The sequence below is a fragment of the Meriones unguiculatus genome, chromosome 6, assembly GCF_030254825.1.
Source record: "Meriones unguiculatus strain TT.TT164.6M chromosome 6, Bangor_MerUng_6.1, whole genome shotgun sequence".
Lineage (NCBI taxonomy): Eukaryota > Metazoa > Chordata > Mammalia > Rodentia > Muridae > Meriones > Meriones unguiculatus.
The window spans coordinates 36,679,218-36,704,232 of record NC_083354.1 but is presented as its reverse complement, the minus strand read 5'-3'; the positions used below and the strand labels follow the sequence as shown (position 1 = coordinate 36,704,232).

The 25,015-nt window shown below is 43.9% G+C and overlaps 1 protein-coding gene across 3 annotated transcripts in view; it reads left to right on the top strand.

Moving 5' to 3' along the window:
• The window catches only part of Gadl1 (glutamate decarboxylase like 1), a 170,036-nt gene that overhangs the window by 41,829 nt on the left and 103,192 nt on the right, over positions 1-25,015 (top strand). Inside the window, exons 5-11 of one of the 3 annotated variants that reach the window (XM_060385104.1) lie at positions 462-568; positions 1,499-1,614; positions 8,412-8,491; positions 8,622-8,676; positions 14,131-14,247; positions 18,598-18,662; positions 19,201-19,282. In XM_060385104.1, the coding sequence (XP_060241087.1) occupies positions 462-568; positions 1,499-1,614; positions 8,412-8,491; positions 8,622-8,676; positions 14,131-14,247; positions 18,598-18,662; positions 19,201-19,282 (622 nt within the window). The remainder of the gene's footprint in view (positions 1-461; positions 569-1,498; positions 1,615-8,411; positions 8,492-8,621; positions 8,677-14,130; positions 14,248-18,597; positions 18,663-19,200; positions 19,283-25,015) is intronic. The other 2 variants (XM_060385105.1, XM_060385106.1) reach the window with 2 other exon arrangements.

The window sequence follows — 25,015 nt, the reverse complement described above, 5'->3', positions numbered from 1 at the left end:
GTACTCATCACACACTTCTTACCTGCGCACATATAGCTAATTCGGCAGAAGCACCCATGTTCAAGATGCAGTCTCCACAGAGAGACAGTGTAGTGTGCCTGTGGTAAAGACCTAGAAAGCATGGCTACCAAGACAACAGTTTCTCTTTAACAACCAACATTCTGTGTATCCAAACAAAGCAATGGCTGTTTCCCACAGCTGACGCCCCACCCTCTTCTCCCTCATGGAATTGAAGGTTCCTGAAGTAGCTTGCCTAATGCCAGCAACTGTGGACATTTAACCATGCCTAGCAGTATCATCCATGGAGACTTCCCTAGCTCGAAGGGAAGAGCTGCAGAGAAGACTCCCTCCACTTGGCAGACACTGGGTTTCATGGAACTCTCTCTGTGCATATCTCGGGATCCCCAAAGGGATGTTTTGACTCCAGTCATAGAAGTGAAGTGTTTTTTATATCTGTCTAGTTATACGTATGAGGTGTCCCCAGTGTTTCTGTTAGTGGAAGAGGCGGTTCTGAAGAAAATGATTGAATGTGTTGGCTGGAAAGAAGGGGATGGAATATTTAACCCAGGTGAGTACCGCTGGTGATCTCCATCACCCTTCCTTCCACTTGGAGCATCTAAACCTCTGTTCAGTTGAGGAACCTCTCCTTGGTCATGGGCATTGCACATGACCCAAAAGTTGGCTAACCATTGAGCTGACGAATTTTTATAGTGTGATTGAAATTTGCATAAATGCTAAGTCATGATATGCATACTTAACAAAAGAGATGATGACAGCTAGCTGGGCACAGTGGCACACTCCTATAATTCCCAGCACTCAAGTAGGCAGCAGGCAGAACTCTGTGAGTTCAAAGCCAGCCTTGTCAACAAAGCGAACAAAGCGAGTCAAGGACAGCCAAGGCTACACAGAGAAACCCTATCTCAAAAAACACAAAAACAAAAACAAACAAACAAAAAACCCTCTATAATTAAGAACCTGAATATCTACACTTAAGACTTCTATCTAACACAAGGGACGTCCTCAGCTGCTGGGAGCCTAGAGGTACTGCTAAGTCCTCTGTGTTTTTAAGGCAAGGTTTCTTCAGAAGATTTTCAAGCTGTCTTGGTTTATTCTATGTTTTTCTAGGGCTGGAAATGAGCACATGTTTCCATTTCAGTTTCCCCAAAGAGGAGACAGACAGGGTGTTATAAACTATACAGCTTTGGATCTATCTCCTCCTAAGTACTGGCTCAAAGGTTGAAAATTTTAGTTTGGGGGAAAAAAAGTCCTAAGTCAAAAGTGTAGGGCTAAATTTGCCTCTTTTCTCAGATTAAAAATTCCTGAAATTGTAGATATTTGAGGGAGTATAAATGGGACCTCTGAGGGGCATTTGGGTGCTTTTCACAGCCAGTTATTAGACACGGGTGGTCCTACCTATTCAGTGCTTCCCAGCCTATTTGAATCTTTGGGTGTTAGGACTTTGTGCTGTAAATGTGACATTTAAATTTTGTCTTTGCAGGTGGCTCAGTGTCCAATATGTGTGCAATAAATTTAGCTAGACACAGACATTGTCCTGATATCAAGGAGAAAGGCCTGTCTGGTTTGCCAAGATTAATCTTTTTCACGTCGGCAGAGGTAAAGCATTTTTCTTGATGTTAGATACATTTTTCCTCCTGAGAATGTGCTAGTTAACAGGATTCATTTGCCTGAGGATTCCTCCTGCGATTTTTTATCCTATCCATGTGTGATCGATGTGCCTATGTACGATATAGCATTTTATTTCAAATGTAAATCAGATGATTCTGGTTTTGTGACCCCTGACCACTCAGATTTGTTATGTCAGTTTCATTTAAAATTTATAGTCTGACCATGGGGTGCCCATACTTAATGAGAACATCCACAAAACAACCCTTACACCTGAGGCTCAGGGGACATTGAGGAAGAGAGGGTGGAAAGACTGTAAAAGCCAGAGGATCAGGATGTTTCCTGTAGGGTGGTGGTGTCTTCTACAGACAACAGGGAGCTGTGCCCATTAAATCTCACCAACATGGCTGCCTAAACAAGACCTGCACCCACACCATGACAATATCAAGTGACATGTCAATGTGGGTCGGGAAAATATGGCCAGACCTTACCCCTAGATGAAGAACTCCAGGCAGTTAATAGCTGCTGGCAGAGGGAGAATTCTCTAGGGACAAGCTCCTGATGGTTTATCTAGTCCTAAACACACATATATATTCACAACAGTAAATAGACTCAACAAGTTCAAGTGTGTGTGTGTGTGTGTGTGTAAGCAGTAGACTTCATTTGGAAGTGCTAGCTTCTCTCTGTGAATCCTTTCTTCCTATGTCATGTTTTAATAGAACTCAGAACACGACTGATGTCAAATGTGCTCTCTACCCATAAGTCCTTGCAAAGTTGCTTTGACTGAGTAATGTAAGGGAATTTTTTTCTTTCTTTCCAAGGTAGAGAGGAAGGCAGGGAGATTCACTAACCATTAATGTCACAATCACACACCAAAATCACAATCACACATACACTCTCACAAGCATATGTGTGCATGCACACACACACAGGCAAACATAGAGTCTCTTTCCCTTTCTCTCTGTCTCTCTCACACACACAAGCTGGGGTCACCAGCATTCTGACCTCTCCACTCTAGGAGTGCTGGTGAGTGCACCCATGTTGAACTAGGCCACACAGATTTGATTCCAGTCTCCAGCACACGTGATCTGAGTGAAGTTAGAAAAGCTGATGCCATCTCTGTGCTTGGCATATCAGGTGGCTCTTGTCTCAAATGATCCCCGAACCCAGCAGCCTGGAACTACAGCCACGCAACCGATTCTAAGCCTCGGAGCACCTGGAAGGTTGTGCTGTTCCTGTCTGGGACCCTTTAAACCCGGCTGGTCGGCAGTGGTGCTGGTCCAGCTGGGTGGTCCCGTGACCCCCCTCGACCCTGTGTCCTGTGTACAGTGCACCCCAACAGGCAGTGCAGGCAAGCCCTGAGAAAACTGGGAGCACGCCAGCCACCGCGTGCTACATCAGGGCTGGTACGCTGTCAGTCTGAACTCTTCTTAGTAACAAAGCAAGACACACCTGGGACCCGATCCAAGACAGACAGAAAGGATAACCCAGTGCAGATTCAGTGAGCTTGCACAAGATCTCCTCGCAAAGGTTCTGGAGCCAAGGACCCCTGAGCAATGGACCCACGAGAACAATCCACATGGTGCTCAGCGAGGAACAGGTGATTGCGGAGGCTGAATGGGTTCTTGCCTGTGACGTGGAGTCTGGCTCCTCTTAGAAGGAAAAAATGTAGTAATTATCAGTAGGGGGAGAAAGAGACAGCCCCAGTGAGACTGGGTGTAAATGGATGGTCCGACTCAAGGCAGTCTTATCAAAAACAGATTCTCACCCCCATCTGTTCCCAATGGGATCTCCTGTTCATTCCCATCAAAAACTTGAGGTGGGCTTCCATCCAAGTCCTAACCAGGACTGGCTTTGCTTAGCTTCCAGGGTCACAGACAGGGCACGAACACACATGACAAGAAAGTGGGAAGGGAAATACTGGGGCTGGAAAGGTAAGAGTGGGAAGGGGTTAGTCATATGGGCAGGGAGGAGTTGAGAAGCAAGACCAGCCAAAACAAAGTATGTATGAAAATGCTGAAAGGAGACTTGTTACCTCTTGTCCTACTCAAACAAGCAAGCAAGCAAGCAAGCAAGCAAACAAAAACACACCCTACACAGACAAAATAAAAACAAACATCAGCAGCAAAACCAAAGAAAAGCAAACAATCGGAATTGGCTAAAATCTGAACAATTGTTTATGACTTCCAGCTGGGTTTTCCTGAGCAATTTCTTTTTTTCTAAGAGAGAGAAAAAAATCGCTTTATTATTGCAACACTGTGTGTCTTGACGGTCCTCAGCAGAGAGGACCAAATTTTGTTTTCCTCCCCCCACTGGCTCTTGTTAACGCCATGCTGACTGGCTCGAAGGCCTGAGGGCAGCAGATTTGAAGACTCACCTGAGCGGTACCATGCCATCGGCATCTTACCTTGGGCACTGTGGTCCTTCATTAGCCGTGTCTTCCATAGGCAGAGTAGGATGTTTGGGACTGTGAAAAATACTTGCTTACTTGGGATTATTATGAGATAGGGTTTCGGTCTCTCTGCTGCAGCCCAGTCTACTTCAGACTCAGGGAGGACTCAAGTCATGGGTGATCTGGTGCTGTTTCATCTCCTGGGAAGGCTGACGACATCCTGTTCCTGCCTTCTCTCCATGTCTGTACTTTCCATCTTCCCTTGGTTTAACACTTCTTCGCTAGAAGAGTTACAGCAGAAAATGGAGGTTTGATGGGGGCTGAGAATGAAGATGACCAATGGCGATGGTCAGTAGTCCAGCTGACTGGAGCAAGAAGACACAAGATTCTCAAGTTGTTGACAAGCCAGAACTAAGTCATCTTTTTAGTCCCACAGAGGCAGGGCAGGCCAACATGCCAGCAGAACTCGGGCTCAGAAAACCGAACAGGATGTAAATCCCGTTTACTGCGAGCACATTGCTGTATTCGTAGATCCCGCCTTTCCACCTGACACTACCTGAAGCTTCTTTCTGTCCCTGCTGGGTCCTGCCATGTGCATCATTTTATCCATTTTCATGACTACCTTCATTGCTTAACATAACAAATCAAACCACTGTCTAGTTAAAAAACACAATTACTCAATGCTGTGTTTAGTAAAGTTCTCATGGCTCAGGGTAGTTGTTGTCCCTATGGCATTGTTTTTAGGGTTTAGTTGCTGGACACCCAGTGGCCCACAGTCTCTTCCTGGCTCTATCAGGTTTGTTTGTTTCTGTTTCACACTGCCCCACACCCCTGCATCCCTACTTTGCACATTCGAATATGGAATGCATAGTTCTAGCACTGAAGGTGTTTTTGCATGATCCCTTTTTAGACTTAATTTGCCTCCTGACCAGCATGATGATCACTGTAGACTCCTGCACTCTCACTGGATCTATTGTAGCCTTTCCAGTGCTGAAAAGAGACATTTGGAGTGAAGTAATAAAATTTTATATTTGTAACTTGGTTAGTACTTTGCTATGAGTGTCTTGGGTATGAAGTGATCATGGGTTCTAGAGGTTTATGAGCAGAGATTATTTTTAGGAATAACCCAAGTCAGAGATCGTTGTCTGGCACAAGATGAGGGTAAAAAAGAAGCCCTGAACGCCAAGGCAATGACCTGGAACTGGTTTCTCCTGAGCAGGGCTGGCACTAGGGAGCGAAGTGAGAGGTCTAGGATGCTTGCCTTGCAGTTGGTCCTTAAACCTTGCACCTGTGCTTTTGCTGATGCACTTTGCCTGAGGAATACCCAAACATCTATTCACCCCAGAGAGGGTGCACCTGACACAAACAGCAAAGAAACAATGCCACGTAAGTCCAGCTGATGAACCAGTGAACTTACTGGGGTGTTATTTAAAGGAGTATAGGTGATGGGTAGGATGTTAGATCCAGGAGTGTGGGTGCACCAAGTCCACAGCATTTGGGAAGCCAAGCCCAGCATGGGTGGAACCCATGAAAGCAGAATCCCTGGACGTGGCTGTATGACTTGCAGGTGACTCAGCAGATGAGGAGTTTCTTCTCCTGCCAACTGTCACCGTTCCTATTACCTTGGAGAGGGCCTTGTGAGTCCCCTAAGTTTCAGGAACTCCCTGAGCCTTGCCAGAATGTTTTCATTCAAAGGAAATTGCTACACAATACAACATGAGCTGGAATGGGAGGGATCCCAGGTCCAAGCAGGGAAACAAGTGTCCTTTAAGATGTGTAGAGCATGAAAACAAAGACCATCCAACTGGGTTGACCCTGGTGTCTTTAGGAATGGGACTAGTTTTGTGATCTTGGAGAAATCTGTACAGTATTTCTGTTCTCCTTGCCTGAAAAGGTAGCACTGATAAATTCTGTTCCCCCTGCCTGTAAATCTGGGCATCAAATTAGTCAGCACTATACCCAGTGTATTCTGGACATAGCACACACCAAGGAGAAATCAGCGATTCATCCTGAAAGCCAATATCACAGGGAAAACGTCCAAGGTCATGGGAAAGCTATCCTTGCAAGAACCAGAAAGTGAAACTTCAGCTCAGGGCTGACTTTCATGTTGGTGTGTGTTTGCTGTTTCATCTTCATGGAAACCAGTACCCACTGGGGTCGTTACATGGTCTGTAGATTTATAAAGTCTATGGGGACACTGGGTTTTTAGAACACCCGATTTATCTTTGGCCAGTGATGGAAACAGCCACTGTTTACTTCAAAATGTAGTTATTACTTCCAGACCTCTAGGTCCTTCCTCCCCCTCAACAAGGCAACATACCTGAAGCCTCACTCTGTTCTTCTTTCCACTTTCAGGGCCCTTCTTCTCTGAAACTCTCAGATGTCTGGCTTTTAGTTGGCAGGCATTAAAAACAAAATCTGTTCCTCTGTGTTTGAGGATGATACTGGGTTGTCCCTGTCCCTGACACCCTGGGCATTGACTCCGCGAACAGGGTTCTGAGTTTAGACTTTTGCTCAGCAGGGCATTGGTTGGAGACAGCGTGCTGTTTCTCATGTGGAGAGGGCTGTGATTTTCCTTACAGTCAGATGTCACTGGAGGCAGGCTAGCATTTATCATTAGGAAATCAATAGCTGCTAGGCTGGCAGAGCCCACGTCTCTGATGAGAAATAATTCACCTTGGCTGTGTCACCTTAGTTGTGGCAGGAATGCTACCCCCAGCCAGCACAGGATTCGAAGCCATTAGACATTAATTACTTTTTTATGTACATTATTACCCTCTGATATGCATATGTTCTATGACACCCTGAAATAAATGCACCCTGTGGGCATTTGGGATGTGTCCTTCTTGATATCTGGAAATTAATTATTTAGGATGGTCTCATTTTTCCTGGTGGTACGACTCCTTCTGCATTTTATTTTTACAGGGTTTAAAAAAAGAACTTCCCGTTTGACAAAAGGAGGAAAAAAATTACCACACTTGAGGAAATATATCAAGCTAAGTGTGAAGGCATGGCTATTCTTTTAACGCATTCATCCCTACAAATTAAAGTTACTATTTTTTTTGCACAATAATGTTCTGTATCGCCTTTGTTTCTCTGTCATGAAAAAGAATGAATTGACCACCTGCCTCCCTTCCTAGCCAGAGAATGGCATCTCAGTGTTTGAGTGCTAATTACGCTCTAGGCAGCTGAGTGGTGAAGCTGAGAAGCACAACAGTCTCTAGCCTTGCCCGTGATTGTCAACAAGAAAGAGTCTCCACCTGCCAGAACCAACTCCTGACCTCATTCATGCCCTGCTGGAGTAGAGTCATTGCCTATCAATATGACTTTGGTTCATGCGATGTTAACCGTATTCCTGTAGGTCTAATTTCAGCTTTGCTTTCGGTTATAAAATTTGTCAAGTGTCTCATCTCTGTTTATAACCCATCGTTTTCTTTTTCTAGGAAATAATTAAACCCTTTTCTTGTCATCTTTGATATAGCTTTTTGTCTCTCCTCGGAGGGTTTTGGGTCAGCCGCAGACTAGATTCTAAGCTTACATGAACTCATCTGTAATAGTTCTGTCAAGAGAGACTTTTCTTAATCTTTTTAAAATTTTATTTTATTATTTTTTATGAAATATTTTTATTATTTAATTATTTTTATTTTTATTAATTACAGTTTATTCACTTTGTATCCCCCTGTACCTCCCTCTCTCCTCCCCTCCCAATCCCACCCTCCCTCTTCTCCACCCATGCCCCTCTCCCAGTCCACTGATAAGGGAGGTCTTCCTCCCCTCCCCTCTGATCCTAGTCTATCAGGTCTCATCAGGAGTGGCTGCATTTGTCTTCTTCTGTGGCCTGGTAAGACTGCTCTCCCCTCAGGGGGAGGTGATCAAAGAACAGGCCAATCAGTTCCTGTCAGTCCCTGTCCCCATTACTATGGAACCCACTTGGATACTGAACTGCCATAGGCTACCTCTGTGCAGGGGTTCCAGGCCATCTCCATGAGTGGTCCTTGGCTGGAGTATCAGTCTCAGAAAAGACCCCTGTGCCCACCAAGAGCCTCCAGTGACCAGGTTTGCTCCATGCATTAACTCTTTGCTCACATGTTAACCCTTTTTTTTCTCTATGATGAGCTGATGGCATAGGCTTTATTGACACCATGCTTTCTGTATTGGCAAACCTAGTTCATTGTTTATTCAAGGTTCCAAAAATGCTGCTTGCTTGGACCCAAAGTCAACGGTCTCTGCCACTCAGTAAGCAGCTCAGTTCAATTACTGTTTTTCTTTCTTCTTCTATGCACTTAAGTTCCAGAGACTGCGCTGAGCTATAAAGACACCCAGCAGTTTAGATAATAAACAATACATGTTCTGTCCTCCGCACTCGTCTCTGACCTCCCCCATCCCCTTAATTCAGTGTCATTACTCCATGAAGAAAGCGGCCTCCTTCCTTGGGATTGGCGCCCAGAACGTGTACTTGGTGGAAACAGATGAAAGGTAAGATGGGCAGGGGCAGGGACGAAAACCCCGTGGGTGGAAGGGCGACTTCCTGCTGTCTCAAAGCACTTTCGTTGCCTGTTAAGTACTGAGTGTGACGTGACTGAACGTCTTACTCTGTTTCCCTCAGAGGTAAAATGATACCTGAGGAGCTGGAGAAAGGAATCTGGCAAGCGAGACAAGAGGTGAGAGGGAGGGATGGAGAGATGGGGTGGCGTGGGTGTCTGCCTAGGAGGCAGAGAAGAGCGGAGAGCACGCAGACCACCGACTCTTCTAGGAGTGGGTGGGAGAAGAGAGGCGTGCTCCGGTTGAGACAGGGAAACTGTCCTACGTAAGCTCTGTTTCTCGGTGCACGACTCTCCACGTTCCCTGGCTTTCTCATTCCTGAGTGGGCAGAGGCTGTAAGTGCTGGCATCGTGACAGGCTGTCTCTCTCTCTCTCTCTCTCTCTCTCTCTCTCTCTCTCTCTCTCTCCCTCCCCCCCCCCCCGTCCTCACTTGGGGGATTTCTTGGTCTAGCACTTCTGTGCCAGAATGTTCTGTCTTCCAGAGCTGCTTGAATAGATAGTGCTGGTGAGTTTGCTGCGGGAGAAAGCCAGGCCTGACCATGCATAGCTGCTGTGACCCTGCAAAGCGGGCCTTGACACAGCACCTGGAAATGAGGCTGTGTTCTCCTCAGATTACTTTTTGAGCCCAAACCTTTTGGTTCACCTACACTGTGTTTCTGCTCTTTTCTCCCATCCAACTCTCCCCTTCCTTCACTGCTAAGGGAACTGTAGAAACGCTCTAAACAGGTGGTTTATGCAGATACCCTATTCTCATAGGCGTTTGCATTTGAAAACTTAAAATTCATTATTTTAAGTCTTAATATTAATATTTCTATTTTTATACTCTCTCTTTTCAAATTTTGTAAAATTGCTTTACCCTGGGGTATGTATGCTAAATTACCATTTCTGGTCCAGAATCTACACTTAATATTTTTTAAAATTACATTTTATTTATTTGGTGGGGTGAAGGGGGCTGAATGCCGTGGTTCACATAGAGAGGTCAGAGGACAACTTTGGAGAGTTGCTTCTCTCCTTCCACCATGTGGGTTCTGGAAAGCAAACTTGGATTTTCAGGCTTGGTAGCAGGTGTCTTTATTCTCTGGACCATCTTGTTGGTCTTGGAGTTTATACTTAAAAATCTGTTATCATTGTAGGTGCCTTGTCTTCAGATGTGTGTCCTTAAATCTAACATATCTTTAATTAACATCTTGATGTCTGTGTAGACATTGTTGGACGCTCGCATTGTCACATTCTCACTTTGGGGTAAAATTCTCGAAAGTATCAGATTTTTTTCCTTTTTCACTTGTTTGTTTTGCTTTTCTTACTGTGAATCACAAATACTTCCTTTTAGATTTACTTTTGGCTTTTCCTACACAATTTCCTTTGGAAAGAACTTTCATGGTGCGAGGCGTGCTCTGCTTGCATAGCTCATATTCTTCCTTCTTTTCCTCCCTTTTCTCAAGCCTTCCATTCCCCTCTATCCAGTTCATCTTCTTTCCCCTCCCTATCCCGTCCCTTCCTTCTTCCTCCTCTCCCTCTGTCTGCCTGTCTGTCTGTCTATGTTCTCTAAAATGTTTCATTGTAGATGGCCTTGACATTTGCAGAGCAGATGAAGCATGCCTCTTCTTGTTTTTTTTTTTTAAAGTGGTCTCTTTGAGACAGGGTTTCTCTGTGTAGCCTTGGCTGTCCTGGACTCACTTTGCAGACTAGGCTGGCCTTGAATTCAGTAGCACACCTCTTCCTACTCACCATGCGCCCTCAGCACTCACTGTTAGGGTTAACTTTCTTTATTTTTTATTTTAATTTTATTTACATATTTGTTTATTACAATTTATTCATTTTGTATTCCCACTTCAGCCCTCTCCCTCATCTCCTCCCAGTCCCACCCACTCTTCCTCTTCTCTCCTTATGTCCTTTCCCTAGTACCCTGATAGGGGAAGACCTCCTCCCCTTCTATCTGACCTTAGCTTATCAGGTCTCATCAAGGCTGGCTGCATCATCTTCTTCTGTGGCCTGGCAAGGCTGCACCCCACGGAGGAAGATGATCAAAGAGCCTGCAATAGTGGGAGACTTCAACACCCCACTCTTGTCAAGGGATGGATCATTGAGACAGAAGCTAAACAGAACAATAATGACACAGAGGTCTTAAATCAAATGGACCTAATAGACATCTACAGATCCTTCCACCCAAATACAGAAGAGTTTACCTTCTTCTTAGCACCTTGTGGAATCCTCTCCAATATTGACCATATAGTCAGGCACAAAGCAAGCCTCAACAGATACCAGGCCCAGGGGGTCATGCATCATGCAGAGACCGATACTCGAACCATGCATGGAGAGGACCTAGACCCCCTGTTCAAAGGAAGCCCATTGGCTGCTCAGTTTCCAAGTGGACTCCCTGGCATATAGGGGCTATCTCTGACAGGGTTAATTTTCTTTTCTACACCCACCTTAGCCCCTTTCACCGCTCCAATTCTGAGTCTAACCCCTAGCATAATTCCATCGATTCATAAATAGTTGAGTGTATCTGTAAAGCATATCACTCTTACTTTTAAAAAATGGCACTGTGATTTTATTTAAAGGCAGTCATTTCTTAATATGATCAAATATTCAGCCCACATCACAATTTTCCCTTTACCTTTTAAAACAATAGCTGGCTTATTTAAGGAAGAATTCAGATAATTATGTGTTATGTGTTATGAACTGTTGGTATATCTGATAACTTTTTGCTAATGCCCAGATCCCGAAGCTTCTTCTGCCCTTACTTTTATGCCCTGAATTGATTTGGGGGAAGAATCCATGTCCTAGGCTTTTAGCTCACATCAAGGCTTAAGAGATTCTCACTCTCCTCCACAGTGTCTGTGCCTGTGTCTCCGGTAATGCGGTGCTCAGGCTTCTGTGAGATTCAAGTAGGATTTCTGGTCATTTTTACATTTAGTCCTTCCTTGGGGAGATACCCTCTGCTTCCTTCTGTGCTGACACTGGACCTCACTGTCTCTGGGGTCCACCTGTCCACTGTCAAGCCCCCTTACCCTTCCTTTTACGGTGCCAGTAGTCACTGCCTGGAGAACTCCTTTTCTCAACACTGGAGCTCACTCTCCTGCTCCTCCTGCCCTTGCTGGCAGGCAACACTACAAACAGAAATGCTTCCTCATCACTACGCAGTTTCCCTAAGGAAACAATTTTCCCCTGTAGGAAGGAAAGACATCCCCTTATTCTGCCTGATTTACCAATTCTCAATACTCTGAGATGGTTTTCACCCTCCCCTAAGCACAGCCTGTGTGTTAGTGTCATGAGCAATTTATGTTTCTAGCCTAGGTTGGTTTGAGTCCATTGTAGTCGTTCCTTTATTCCTTTAATTTTTGGTTTCTTTTGGTGCCCCAAGTATAGGAAACTGACTTAATTCTGAGGTTGAAAGCCTGAGAGCAGAAGTTTGTGGAAGGTGAAAATTGCTTCAGGCACATTGATAAGAAAGGCAGGGGACACACTGGTGTTTCTGCCCAGTTTCCTTTGAAGTCAGTGCCGATGAGGGGATGGATTCTCCAGGAAACAACCTTGTATCCATTTAGAGATAATAACACAGGATGAGAGGGTTTGTGGACCTCAGCGGCTTAGTTAGACCTGCTTGTCTGTTTCTCAGCGTTGCTTTCATATTACTTCAGATACAGGGAGCCATCAGCATGAGTTTTTGTGCTGGAGTTGAACTCTCTGAGCCATGACAACCCATTAAAACATCTTTTAGGCGGTGACCTTTGCTTGATGCCATCACAAAGACAGTGAAAACTGTGGGGCACCAACTAAGTAGTTATTGACCAGTCCAGCAAGCAGAACCACTGAGTATTTCCAACGTACTTTTGAGCATGAGTGGTTGAAGTGACAAACATTTTAATGGAATACAGCTTGTAGGCAGTGTGTGATCTATACTCTTCTGATAAACTTTGTAGTTATTAGGAAGAAATGAGGAAGGAAAAAACAGTGAGGGTTAAACACATCATTTCTGGGCTTATTAAAAGCTTGTGATTTAATAGGTGAGGAGAACTCATTAGAACCATCTAGTAGCTTACATGTGTGTTTTCTCTTGATTGTCAGAACATCAAATAGCTTTGGGGGATGATCCCACCGTTAAAGACACCTTAAACAGTGTTAGCAAATGACTTTAAGTCTGTTGCTTTGAATTATTGATTGATGTCACTTCGTTCTCATTCTGTTTAGGTCCCTGACATGATAAAGACTTAATCAATTGTGGTTGAGCACAGGGGAGAATTTCTATGCTCATGGTTCCCCTGTGGGGGCTCTGTCACCTCCTGGGCTGGCTCTGAAAGAGTTGGGGTGGACCCAAACCTGTGTCACAGCTGTCTCCCCAGATGGCAACTGGATTCATTCTGTGCTGTCACTCTGACTCCCGAGAATCTCAGTTGAGGGATGTGGGACCCAGTGGTCTTGCTCTATCCCATTTTTCATTGAGAAATAACATCTTCCTAAAAAAGGTCAGTTAAATTGTAAAGTTTATTTCAAGCACAAGTGCCTATGGCATGCAAGGAGATAAGAATCTACTGCAATGACAATGAACTTCTCCATAAAACTGAGGGGAAGTCAGCAGTATGCTAAATGAAAGTGGCACACTTTTCAGAGGAAATAAAATAGACAGGAGCGTCTTATTCCTTAAATGTTCTAAAACCTTAGGGCTCACAGCCCACACTCTCACAGTAGTATGTAGATGGTCCCTGTAGCAGGAAATAATGCATCTCTGCCACCATACTAGCATTGATGAGTTAAAAAACATCCCTCTCTCCTCTTCCTCTGCCTGCTTGGCATGAAGCTACTGGTGTGTGCACCATGCATGCCTAGCTAACTTGCTTGTGATTATTTTTCATCTCCGTGTTATACCTGATCTGTGTTATACATGATGTCTTTTTTCTCATTGATGACCCACTGACATCTGCTCGGTCTTCAAGATGCAGGCATCAGTTGTGTGAGGAGGGTACCAAGACAGTGATGAGGCAGGTCTTCTTTTCCATTGGTAACAGTGAATTTATCCATGGCTGCCCAACATGGACAAACCTTCCCTGTGAGATTGCTTCCTCTCTCTGTCCACATTTTGTTCTGTGTCTGTACCAGATTGTATATCTGCCTGGAAGCTGTATTTACGTAGATAAGCAGACAGGCCTGCATGATTCACTTCAGGGACTAGATTTTTGCCTACCAGTTTTGCCTCTATTTGTTTTGGTGAGAGGGAGCAATGCAGGCTCTATAAATGCCCAAGATGTTTCTTCAAGAACTAGCAGCAAACCTACAGAATGACTTTCTCTCATTACCAGTGGAGTTATCCACTTTGGAGTCTTGGCCATTCTCAGAACATAAGCGTGACAGACAGAATACCACAAGAACTAAAAATAAAGATGTCGACTCTTGCCATAGATCTGGTCCCCTGGTGGATCTGGTTATAGAATTTTCTCAGTGTGTTCACCCTGTTTATAATGACCAGAGGCACATAGTAAAGACATGTCCCAACCCTCGTGGGCTCACCAGCTTACAGCAGGACAGATTTTACCATGATGGTGACGATTTTCTTTGTGATTGGCTCCTTTCCACAGGGGGCGGTGCCGTTTCTGGTTTGTGCCACCTCCGGTACCACCGTGCTGGGTGCCTTCGACCCTCTGGATGAGATTGCTGAGGTCTGTGAGAGGCATGGCCTCTGGCTGCACGTGGATGTAAGTGCAAGTGCGTCTGTGTGTCTGCGTCTGTCTGACTCCCAAGTCCCCTGAAGCTTCTCATAGTCTCAGAATCTAGAGGCCTCTTGCTTTGAGTTGTGCTTCTCCCTTGGGAAATGAGCACACTGTTTCTTTGAAGCTTCCAGAAGATCCTGAGACCTCAGATCTATGTTGAGTTTCTTCTCTGGATTCCATGGGGCTTTCTCCTGTCCCATAAACCATTACTTTTTGGTCCCCTGAATCAGCAAAGCCACACAGTGTTAGAGAAACAGTGAGTGAAACCAGGAGATTGTGACTCTGATTTCTGATCTGCATTATCTTCTTCATTGTGTTCAGCCCTGTATTTGCAGTTGCTTCAATTGCAAGGGGAGATGAGATTCTGATAGAATCTGAATTTCTCCACTCTAAAATTATATTATCCCAATCAGTGAGAAAATGCATAAAAAAAGTATCCTGCGTTACATAATTACATGTCTTAATTAAAGCAGGTCTTAGCTGGATCCATAACAGATAATTGTTTGAGAGAAAGCGATATAATTTATGTTCTTCATAATTTTCCAACTTAAAGGGTTGGAATTTTTTTTCTAATTCATTTCATAAGTCCTGGGGGTTGCTCGCAATACATTTTCCTTTAAGCTACAGGTAATTTGTATTCTAGGTCTACTTACTCAGGGCTAAAAAGTTAAATTCAGCCAGCAGTGTGCTCAACGTGTTTTATTTAATTCCCTCCCTGCCCTTCCCTTCCACTCCAGTTCTCTCTTCTTTCTTTTCCTTTTTTCTCCTTCTGTCCTTTCCTTTTTCTCTCACTTTCCTTCCGTCTCTGTTCCCTTCATTCCCTTCCCTCCCTTCATCCTCTATTTACTCCTCTTTCTGTTTTTGTTTTCCTCCTCTTCTACTTCTCTCCCTTCTTTCCCCTTTTTTCTTTCCCTTCTACCCCTTTCCTTGTCCTCTCCTCCTCCCCTCTAGGCATTTGTGGATTTGAATACCCCTTAGAAAAGGAATGGTTGGACATGCTCATAAGGCTTTAGTGTGTCTTCCTGACCAGGAGAGTGGCAAAATGCTCATGACCAGAAGAAACATGTAATAACATGGATAGGAGATGACCGAGCATTAAGGAGATATCCCCACATAAAATTTTATAGTTCTGAGCATTTTATTCTCCCTAAGTCAATTGTCTATAGAATGACCTAGAGAGAGCACTGGAGTTCTTTAAGGTTTTCACTACGTAGCTGGTAATGTTGGGGGAAGCAGACACAGGCTCATTGGAGCCAATAGCAACATTTCAGGTGAATATTTGTGACTTCGTTAAATGGAGCTTGAGAATTCTTATCTATTCACTTTTTAACTCACACCATATTGATTTTTATCACCTTAGAAGTGTGGCGATACTTAATGTCCTAAAAGATAATGTGAAGTGAGCACTTTTGTTAACCATGAAAATAGGGAGAAACAATCAAATACCCTAGCATTCTCCTTAAATATTCCACTCTCATAAGAGAAACATCAATAGCGGTCATATGCTTCTGTGGAACAGAGTAGCTCTAGCAGCTTTGAAATTGGAAATGATCTAAAGAGATTTATGTGGCTTAGACAAGATTTTACTTTATAGATATTAACGGAAAGATCTCTTTTTTAAATTAAAGATTAAAATTTGAGGAACATACTTCATTAAGAAAATATTTAATCTACACCAACTTATTTTATTTGCACATAGTAGGCATCTGGCACATGTGTGTTATATTAGACTAAATTTGACAACAGCTTCTTTGAATAGAGGAAAGAAATCTGAAATTAAGGAAACAAATCCTAATAGCAAGACACTGTTTATTCACTCTTTATGTGGCAGGTATCTAATCCATTGGACAGTTGGATTGCAACCGAATATAACTTACCTTTATGAAATCTCATATACTATGCTTAGTTCATTAATATTAAATGTAAGATCTTGACAAAATCACAATAGTAGCTTTTATTTCTTGTCCACTTCTAAGGGAATCAAGTCCTTTTCCAGTTTTTTTGCTATCTCTTCCTGTCCTTCCCCGGTAAGAATGAAAATGAGGGCTGGTCACCTCTCTGAAGCATGGGCTGGTAGCATCTGCTAGGCCTCAGGGTCCCAGCATAGCTTTCCTTTTCTCCCGCTAATTGCCACGATTCCCATGAGAGCTTTGAGATAAGCATTTCATCTCTGTTTTATAAATAGGGTTTCAGGAACTGCTACATAGCCAAAGATGGCCTTAAAAACCTTTCATCCTCCTGCCTGACACCTCCAAGGTGGCAGGATGACAGGTGTATGCTGTTGTCCCCTACTTAGGCAGGGCAGGGGATTGAAGGCAGAGCTCCATGAAGGCAGGCAAGCACTCTACTAACTAAGCTCTGTCTCTAGCCCGATTGCCTTTAAATTCGTGGGCCTCCGAGGCTGTGGAATCTTGGCTGTCCTCTGGCCTCCACCTGTATTTCAAGGCTGGCTTTATTAACTTACTGACCATCAATAAGAGACAAATATTTTGTGATGCTTAGCATGCCCTAAGAACTCAGTAACCATCCTGAGTTGGGGGGAAAGTCAGGTTCTTTCGCCATAAAAGTGATTGCTTTGGTGCTGCAAATTCTATGGTTAGGAACTGAAAAAGGAAACTAAATAGAAGTAGGAACCTGGCATCAGCAGAATTTCCCCCTTTTAATCTATCGAGAAATAAATTTGTTCATGATGTTCCCTATCCTGTCCAATAACTTTGTGAACCAAAAGAGGAATTTCTGTTAAGAGGCTCTGGAGGATTGGGAGGTATTGGAGTTCAGAAGAGTCAGGGATTGTACAACGCTCCGACCAGAGTGCAACTGTAGGGTACTAGGCTGGTTAGCTACATGAGCGTGGGAATGGGTGTCACCAGTATGTCCTGCTTGCTTCCGGCCAGTGAGGCCTGTGGGACGCGGCAGTCTAGCGAAGGTGGAAGTAGCAGGGACACTAAGCGACAGCTCCATTTATTAATCCTGTACTTGGGAGTTTGCACATTCCCAAAAGGCAGAGGTCGTGGAGTCTCCAGGGATGCAACCAAAAGGATTCCCCTGAGGGCTCAGGTCTGAACCTTGAAGGTACGGTTACTCTTAGGGACGCAGGGGAGGCTGGTCCTGGAGTAAGTTCATCCTTACACCGTCCTGCCTGAGTGACTATCACCCTTGCCCCTGCCCTGAACAGAATAGTTGCTCTGGGAAGAGTTTTAAGGCCACAGGGCGGCTGGTGCTGTATTATCTTGGGTACCAATGGGCAGCTTTAGCTGTATTCCGAGCACTGTAGGAGTATCTGATCTCCTTCCTCTTCTACCTCCAGACTATACACAGTCCTGCTGCTTTTAATCCTATCATGGCTTCTATCTACCTTTAAACTTGTTATTGAAAGAAAATAGTGTCTGCTGCTAGGCAACTCTTGAACTCAGCTGTTGTCTGAAGTCCTCCCTTGCCCCCTTAACTCCCCATGTTATCTTTGTTACTCGGCCAAATGATCACTTCCACGATGGAATCAGGTAAGGAGAATGGGCTTAGGCTCCTCAGCCTGATTTGAATTGCCCATGGTACTCCAGACTACCTACCTAGCACTTCTGAACCTTAGTTTTTTCCTGTAGACGCTGAGGAAGTCATAGTTCTATCCTTTATCGGATGCTGTGGAATTTCCTGGGGATCTCAGAGAATTCAGCAGGGCTCAAAGTCAAATCCCCCTCCCCTTCTCTGCAGTATCCCTTCATTGTCCTATAGATTAAAACTCACAATTCTGCACAATTTTAAAGAACCTGGTTAACTATCGAGTCCTCTCATTTGGATTCCTCCTCTCTCCCTTCCTGACCCCTTACCACACGACTTCCCATTCATGTTGTTTTTCTCTGTTCCATTCTCTGGTGCTCAGGGAGTCATGCATTTCTCTTTCTTTCTTTCTTTCTTTCTTTCTTTCTTTCTTTCTTTCTTTCTTTCTTTGGTTTTTGTTTTTGTTTTGAAACAGGGTTTCTCTGTGTAGCCTTGGCTATCCTAGACTCACTTTGTACACCAGGCTGTCCTTGAACTCACACAGAACCTCCTGCCTCTGACTCCCTGAGTACTAGGATTATAGGTGTGTGCCACCATGCTCAGCTTAAATACCGATTTCTTTATAATATGTGATTTTACATCATAAATGTGACCCTATCTACTATACTGGGATTCTGATCACCTGATTGGAATGCCTGATCAAACTCCCCAGAGCTCAAATCAGTAAACATGATATCAAATGAAGTACCAAATGACACATGTGTGGGGTTGCTATGTCAGTTCACGGGTAGACAAATGACACTGAAGTAAGATGTTTTGGGTGTATAAATATCTCAACAGGCCTCTTGGGGTGGCTCAGCTTTGGTATCAAGAAAGCACCGCCAACTCCTGCATGGCATCCACAGGTAAATTTAATTTCCTGTTTCACAGTTGTCTTTGTGTGTGTGTGTGTGTGTGTGTGTGTGTTGGGGGAGGGAGTCGTTGCAATGTTTCCATCTGAGTGGCATTTAGAAAACAGCTAGGGAGATAACTCATTCAGTAGAGTCTGTACAGAAGGACCCAAGTTTATCCCCCAGCACCCACATGAAAACTTTCTGTATGTGGTAGCATACACTTATAATCTCAGTGCTGGAGAAGGAGGCATAGGCTGATGCCAGGGACTAGCTGCTCTGCTACCCTAAGCTAATCAGAATCCTCCAGGCCAGCAAGAAGCTCTGCCTCAAAACACCAAAAAGCTGGATGGCATCCTGAGAAATGATACCACATTCAACCTCTAGACTCTATACACACGAGCGCGCACACACACGTGTGCACACACACACACACACACAAGTTACTAACATGGGTTAGTAACTTACACAGCAGACCTTATTAATATTTCCCTCCTCTGTACAGGAGCTCGCCAAGCCCCTCTTTGATCCATCTCTTTCTTTGACACTGCAGGGCTGACTCCGTGGCCTGGAACCCACACAAGATGCTGATGGCTGGAATCCAGTGCTCCGCTCTACTTGTCAAGGACAAATCTGTGAGTTTTCCTGTGTTTTTTCAGCAATCTAATGCATTCAGTCCCTAAATATTCAAAGTTTTAGAAGCTACACTGTTGCTCATTTCTTTACATCTTGGGCTAAATGAAGGTGATCCCAGTTAATGGCAATGACCTTAAAATGAAAGATAAGTAGACTCAGATTAAAAAGCAACAACAAAAAAACTTGTATTTCTTCTCCAGCAGCTTTGTTGATTCGATTGACACATTATATAATCTTATTACTTAGAGCAAGATGCTCTCTTGCATTCTTATTTGGATTATATTTTAAAATTGGGTTTTACATGTTGCTTTCTCTCTTTCTCTCTCTCTTTCTGTCTCTCTTGTTGATTGAGTCTGGGATTTAAGTCATCTCAAAGTTTCTGCTCACTGGGAAAGTGGAATAGATGTGTGTCACACATTCCCTCAAATGCTTAATACACTTTGGGTTATATTTTAAAATTGGGTTTTACGTGTTGCTTTCTCTCTCTCTCTCTCTCCCTCTCTCTCTCTGTCTCATTGATTGAGTCTGGGATTTAAGTTATCTCAAAGTTTCTGCTCACTGGGAAAGTGGAACAGATGTGTGTCACAATTCCCCCAAATGTTTAGTACAGTTTAGCAGGGGCTTAGTCCGCATCTACAGGAAGCTATTAGTTGAGGGCTGATCTCTGAATGCTGGCTTACTCAGGGTTGAGCTCTTTTTGGAGGGAGAGTTGGAGGCTACTCTGGATGACTGCAAGACAAGTGAGACAGGGCTGCTGAGCTCCTCTTGGCCAGAGGCATAAACAGCATTCTTCTTGTGGGTTAAATAAGGATCCTGTGGGAAGCGGCCCAGGCTGAGAAGTGCCACTTCATTCTTAGAAATGCCTCCTCAAGATCTGTGTTCAGCATGTGGGTGATCTTTCCTAGCCATCTGTTTATATCAGAGGGGACTCCCTTTGCCAATGTGAAAGTCATTTCTGTTTTTTTTTTTTTTTTTAAGGAGTTTTATTGCAAATGAAAAACATATTTAAAACTTGAAGTTTTACTCTTATGTGTGAAGATGTTTAAATGTCCTTTTTTTTTTTTTTAGAAATAAATGTGATATTGATATTTTAGTACCCTGTGTGTTTTGACACGGCCAAACAGAGCATCCAACCAAAATTGAGAAAAGATTTTGCATCTGCAGCAGTAGCTACTTTCAAAGATATGATCTGCTCCCAAATGTTGTGTTAGATTAGTTCCAGTTGATGATTCTTAGGTTGATTATGGTTGAGTGTCTTCACAGGTTGACTGTCTTCACAGGTTGGCTGCAGTTGACTATCTTCATAGGTTGACTGTCTTCTTGGGTTGATTATACTTGACTGTCTTCACAGGTTGGTTAGAGTTGAATATCTTCACAGATTTGTTGGACTGTCTTCACAAATTGGCTATGTTTGACAGTGTTCACAAATGGATGACTGCATTGATTACCACTTGACCTTTTGTTTTAGATTTTAAAACTGTGAGTTGAGTGGAGGCAGTTTAAGATTCTCATGCCATTTTGAGTCAAAGAACATACTCAAGTTACTCACAGATGCATATTTAGAACAGGATAGAAATAGGTGTAAACCCAACTTCCTTTTGGACTAGCTTCAGAGACAGAAACAGCCCAGATGCACACTGTGCGCCAGGCATCTGGCATTCTCTTTCTCCCTTCTCATCCGACTCCAATGACAAACTCTCTGTTGGAGTGACGTTCTCAGCAATGGAAAATTTAGACAGAAAGTTCCAAGTACTCTTTATATAACTTCCTAGCTGCTCTGTTCTCTTTTCTTCTCTGATCACATTTGAACGACCTATCAAAGACTAGGCGCACATTTACGTCAGTAGGCAATTGCACTTCTGAATTGTACACCTCATTAACAAGGCTTGCATTTTTGCGTTTTGAAAATGAATTCTTTCCTAAATCCCAGTAATAACAATGGTGATTGTTCAGGTGGCATAGTTTAGAGGTTTACAGAGCTGCATTCACTGTGCAAGGAACTGAGTACTCAAAGTAATGTTTTCTTGAAGAAAATTCATTTCTTAAGTGGAAGAGAAAGCTCAGCCATGAGCTGGGAGAATGGTGACCATTTCTGGAAGTTTTGGTATTGAGGGTTTCTGTTTCCTTTACACCGGCTTTCTGTTTGTTGGTCTGTTTCGCATTCATCCAGTCAGTCTCTTAACCAATTGACTTGACTGACCCACTGGGCCCTTCACCATGCTTATTCTAGGAGCTGAGCCGTGACTAAGAGACTGTTTCCACAGCCAGAGAGTTTATAAGCACACAGAGAAGACAACAACAGAAGAGGCGTATTTACCTTTGTGTGTGATGTGTGCTTGTGTACACACGTGCACATATGTATCCAGGATGTAAAGCACAGGAGGACAGAGGCTGGCACTGGCATGTCTTCTTCATTCCTTTCTCAGCTCTGTTGCTTGAGATAGTGCCTCGTGCTGAACCCTGACTTCACTGTTTCTGCCATACAACGTGACCTCCAGTCTCCAAGCTCCGCCCACCCCTCCACCACCCCAGGTCTGGGAATACAGGTGTGCACCACTGTCCCTGGCTTTTATGTGGAGGCTGGGGATTTGAACGTAGGTCCTCATACTTGTGCAGCAAGCACTTTTAACTCCTGAGCCATCTCACCGGCCTCACCTACATGACCCTGTGATTGCTCTTTTGATCGGAGCATTGAAGAACATCCAAAAAGCCTTGTTTTTAGGTGAAGTAGCTGTTATGTTCTGGTTCTCTTCTCATCCCAGTACCCACCAAACAGCTGCCTTTTTACTCTATATGTCATAGATCTGGCCAGTTTGATGCAGGGCTTTGACTCCCTGATAAAGCTGATACACAGGAGATGAAAGTTCTCCCCTCCTTCCTTACTTGGGTGCAATGGTGACAGAACAGGAGACACAGATCTCTGGCAGCCACCCTGTGAACGTAAGGCAATGACCTCACCTTAAAGCACTGACATGTCCATAGTGTCAAAAAAAGAAAGGAGAAAGTCTTGCTCTTGGGTAAGTTGTCACAACTTCGAATTGTTGTGACAACCCCCAAAATACCTGCTTTCAGACTCTGACAGGATACAAGTGACACGGAATGTCGTTGTGGTTGGAACCATCTCCATTGGGTAAGCTGTGTGCACAGCCGAACGCACATCCATCTGACACAGAGAAGAAAATGAGACTGAGAAATAATAGCAGAGACACGCGGCGTCCCAGGTGCAAAGAACAATATGTGCAGATTTTCTAAGAAAAGAAAGGCCTTGTTAAATTTCAAAAGCTGAAAGGAGTTTATTGAGGCTGACTGAATCACAGATGATCAAGTGAAGACGAGCAGGAAATGGGATGAAAAGTTTATGCAGTGGGCAGACAGAGCTACGACTTAGAGATCATTCTAATGATTTCAGACTTGATCTTTAGGAAGGGAAAGAACTTTAAAGTTAGACAGTATTGGGAGTTGAGAGATGGCTTGGCAGTTCAGAGCACTCCTGCTCCCCAACAGGACCTGAGAAAAGCTCCCAGCAGCCACAGGGTGACTCCTAAGTGTTTGCAGCTCCAGTTCCAGGAGATCCTATGTCCTCTACTTGCCTCCTTGGGAACCAGGCACACATGTGGTGCACATACACGTGTAAAAGGAAGTTTTATTTGCCTGAGGTAATTGTCTTAGAGGATTAATGCCTCTGTCTGCTTAACCTAGGCCTAGTCCTGGAAGCTTCTAGCCTCCTCTGTACAAGCTAACCTAGACCTAGAATGGTTTCAGCCTCTGAGACTTACTGCTTAATAAGCTCACCCTTTCTTTTTCTTTGAGCTCTGGGCTGCCTTGTTCAACTCAGCGGTTTTGTCTCAAACTCCCCTCCTAGCTAATTTATACATCAGCCTTTGAATTGCTCTGATTGGTCTCAAACTAACTCCAACAATCTGCTCTAATCTTCTGGCTCCTTCTCATTCTGTGGCTCATTCAGTCTTCACCTGAGTTCTCTCTCTCTCTCTCTCTCTCTGCAATCTGTCTATTACTGTCTTGGTAAAGCTGCCTCTTTTCTCCAAAGACTTCCCAAACCTGATGATTTCTCAGTTTGTCCCCAGCTGGAGTGACCTGTCTTTGGGCACAATATGTAAAAGGAACTTTTATTCTCCTGAGGTAATTGTTGTCTTGGAGGCTTATTGCCTCCATCTGCTAACCTAGTCCTAGTCCTGGAAGCTTCCAGCCTCTGTACAATCTAACCTAGGCGTAGAATGTTTTCAGCCTCTGGGACTTACTGCTTAATAAGCTCACCCTTTCATGTTCTTTCTGAACTCTGGCCTGGTTGGTTCGACTCAGCTGTTCTGGCTGAGTTGACTTATTCCCAGCTGACTTATTCAATGTGGCTTTTCTCTCGGCCTCTGAATTACTCTGCTTGGACTTTAACTCCGACAATCTGCTCTAATCTCCTGGTTCCTTCTCATTAATCTGGCTCATTCAGTCTTCACCTGAGCTCTCTCTCTGTAACCTGTCTCTCCCAGTAAATCTGTTTCCTCCCTCTGCATTGTCCATTGAGTAGCTTCCCGTTCCTCTCTTTTCTCCTGAGAGTTGGTCATATCGTATTCTGTCAAATCTTTGATTGCTCACCTTTTCTGCCACTCAGTTAGGCATCACTTTCAAACATGGGTGCTTCCTTCTACAAACTAACTTTATTTTTATTGTTTAGGATTAAAGGCATGTACACCTGGACCTAAGCTTTTCTTGCTCTATACCAGGCTGGCCTTGAGCTCAGATATCCCTGCCTCTGTGGTCTCCTGAATTAAAGGTGTGTCTGTATCCAGCTAGATCATATAGACCTACAAGGTGTTTGGATTTGATCTCCTGCCAGAGTAGCCATCAAAATTCCTTTACAACTTCCCTGTTTCTGTTTAAACATTGTACACAGTTTAACTTTTACAATAGAAACAGTCATCAATCCCACAAATGTCACAGTCCAAATTTCCTTATGAAGATCTACTTAGCCATTGATGTGATGATCCTCCATATGCAGTCCTGATCATCTGTCCTTCAGCAACAGTCCATTTCAGCATCAGCGTGACCTCCCTTTACCTACATGATATAGGCAAAACATTTACATACATAAAATTAAAATAAAAATTTTTAAATGGAAAGTATCCTGAAAAGGTTTTTATTTAGGTAAGTGGGTGAGAAGGGAGCAAGAATGGATGCAAGAAAGAAGAAAAGAATGCCAAATCTAAGCAAAAGTTGACAGCAAGTACATGAATTACTTGCTCCATACTGTGAAAAATACCCTAGCAAAAACAGCATTGAGAGATGAAGGATTCACTGGGCCCACAGTTGAGTCTACAGTCCTTCATGGTAGAGGAGTCATGGTGCCAGGACATAAGACAGCTGGCCAAATTGTGTCCATAGCTGAGAAGCCAAGAGCAACGGCTGCTGGTGCTTATCCCACTTTCTCCTCTATGTTCTGTCCAGGAGCCTAGCCCATGAGATGGTGCCTCTCACAGTCCAGGTGGGGCTTCCTTTTCAACTTACCTAATCTAGACAGCCCCTCAGAGCATACCCAGCGTCTTGTCTCCCAGATGAGTCTAGCTCCTGTCAAGATGACCATCTGTATTAACCATTTCAGCAAGGAAGTTATAAGAAATGTTATGACATCCTGTATCCATATTACATCACCTCTACAGGGCTGAATGATCTTGCCTATGAGAGACGAAGGAGAAGCAGGTGTCAAGGTTGACTCTCTTAGT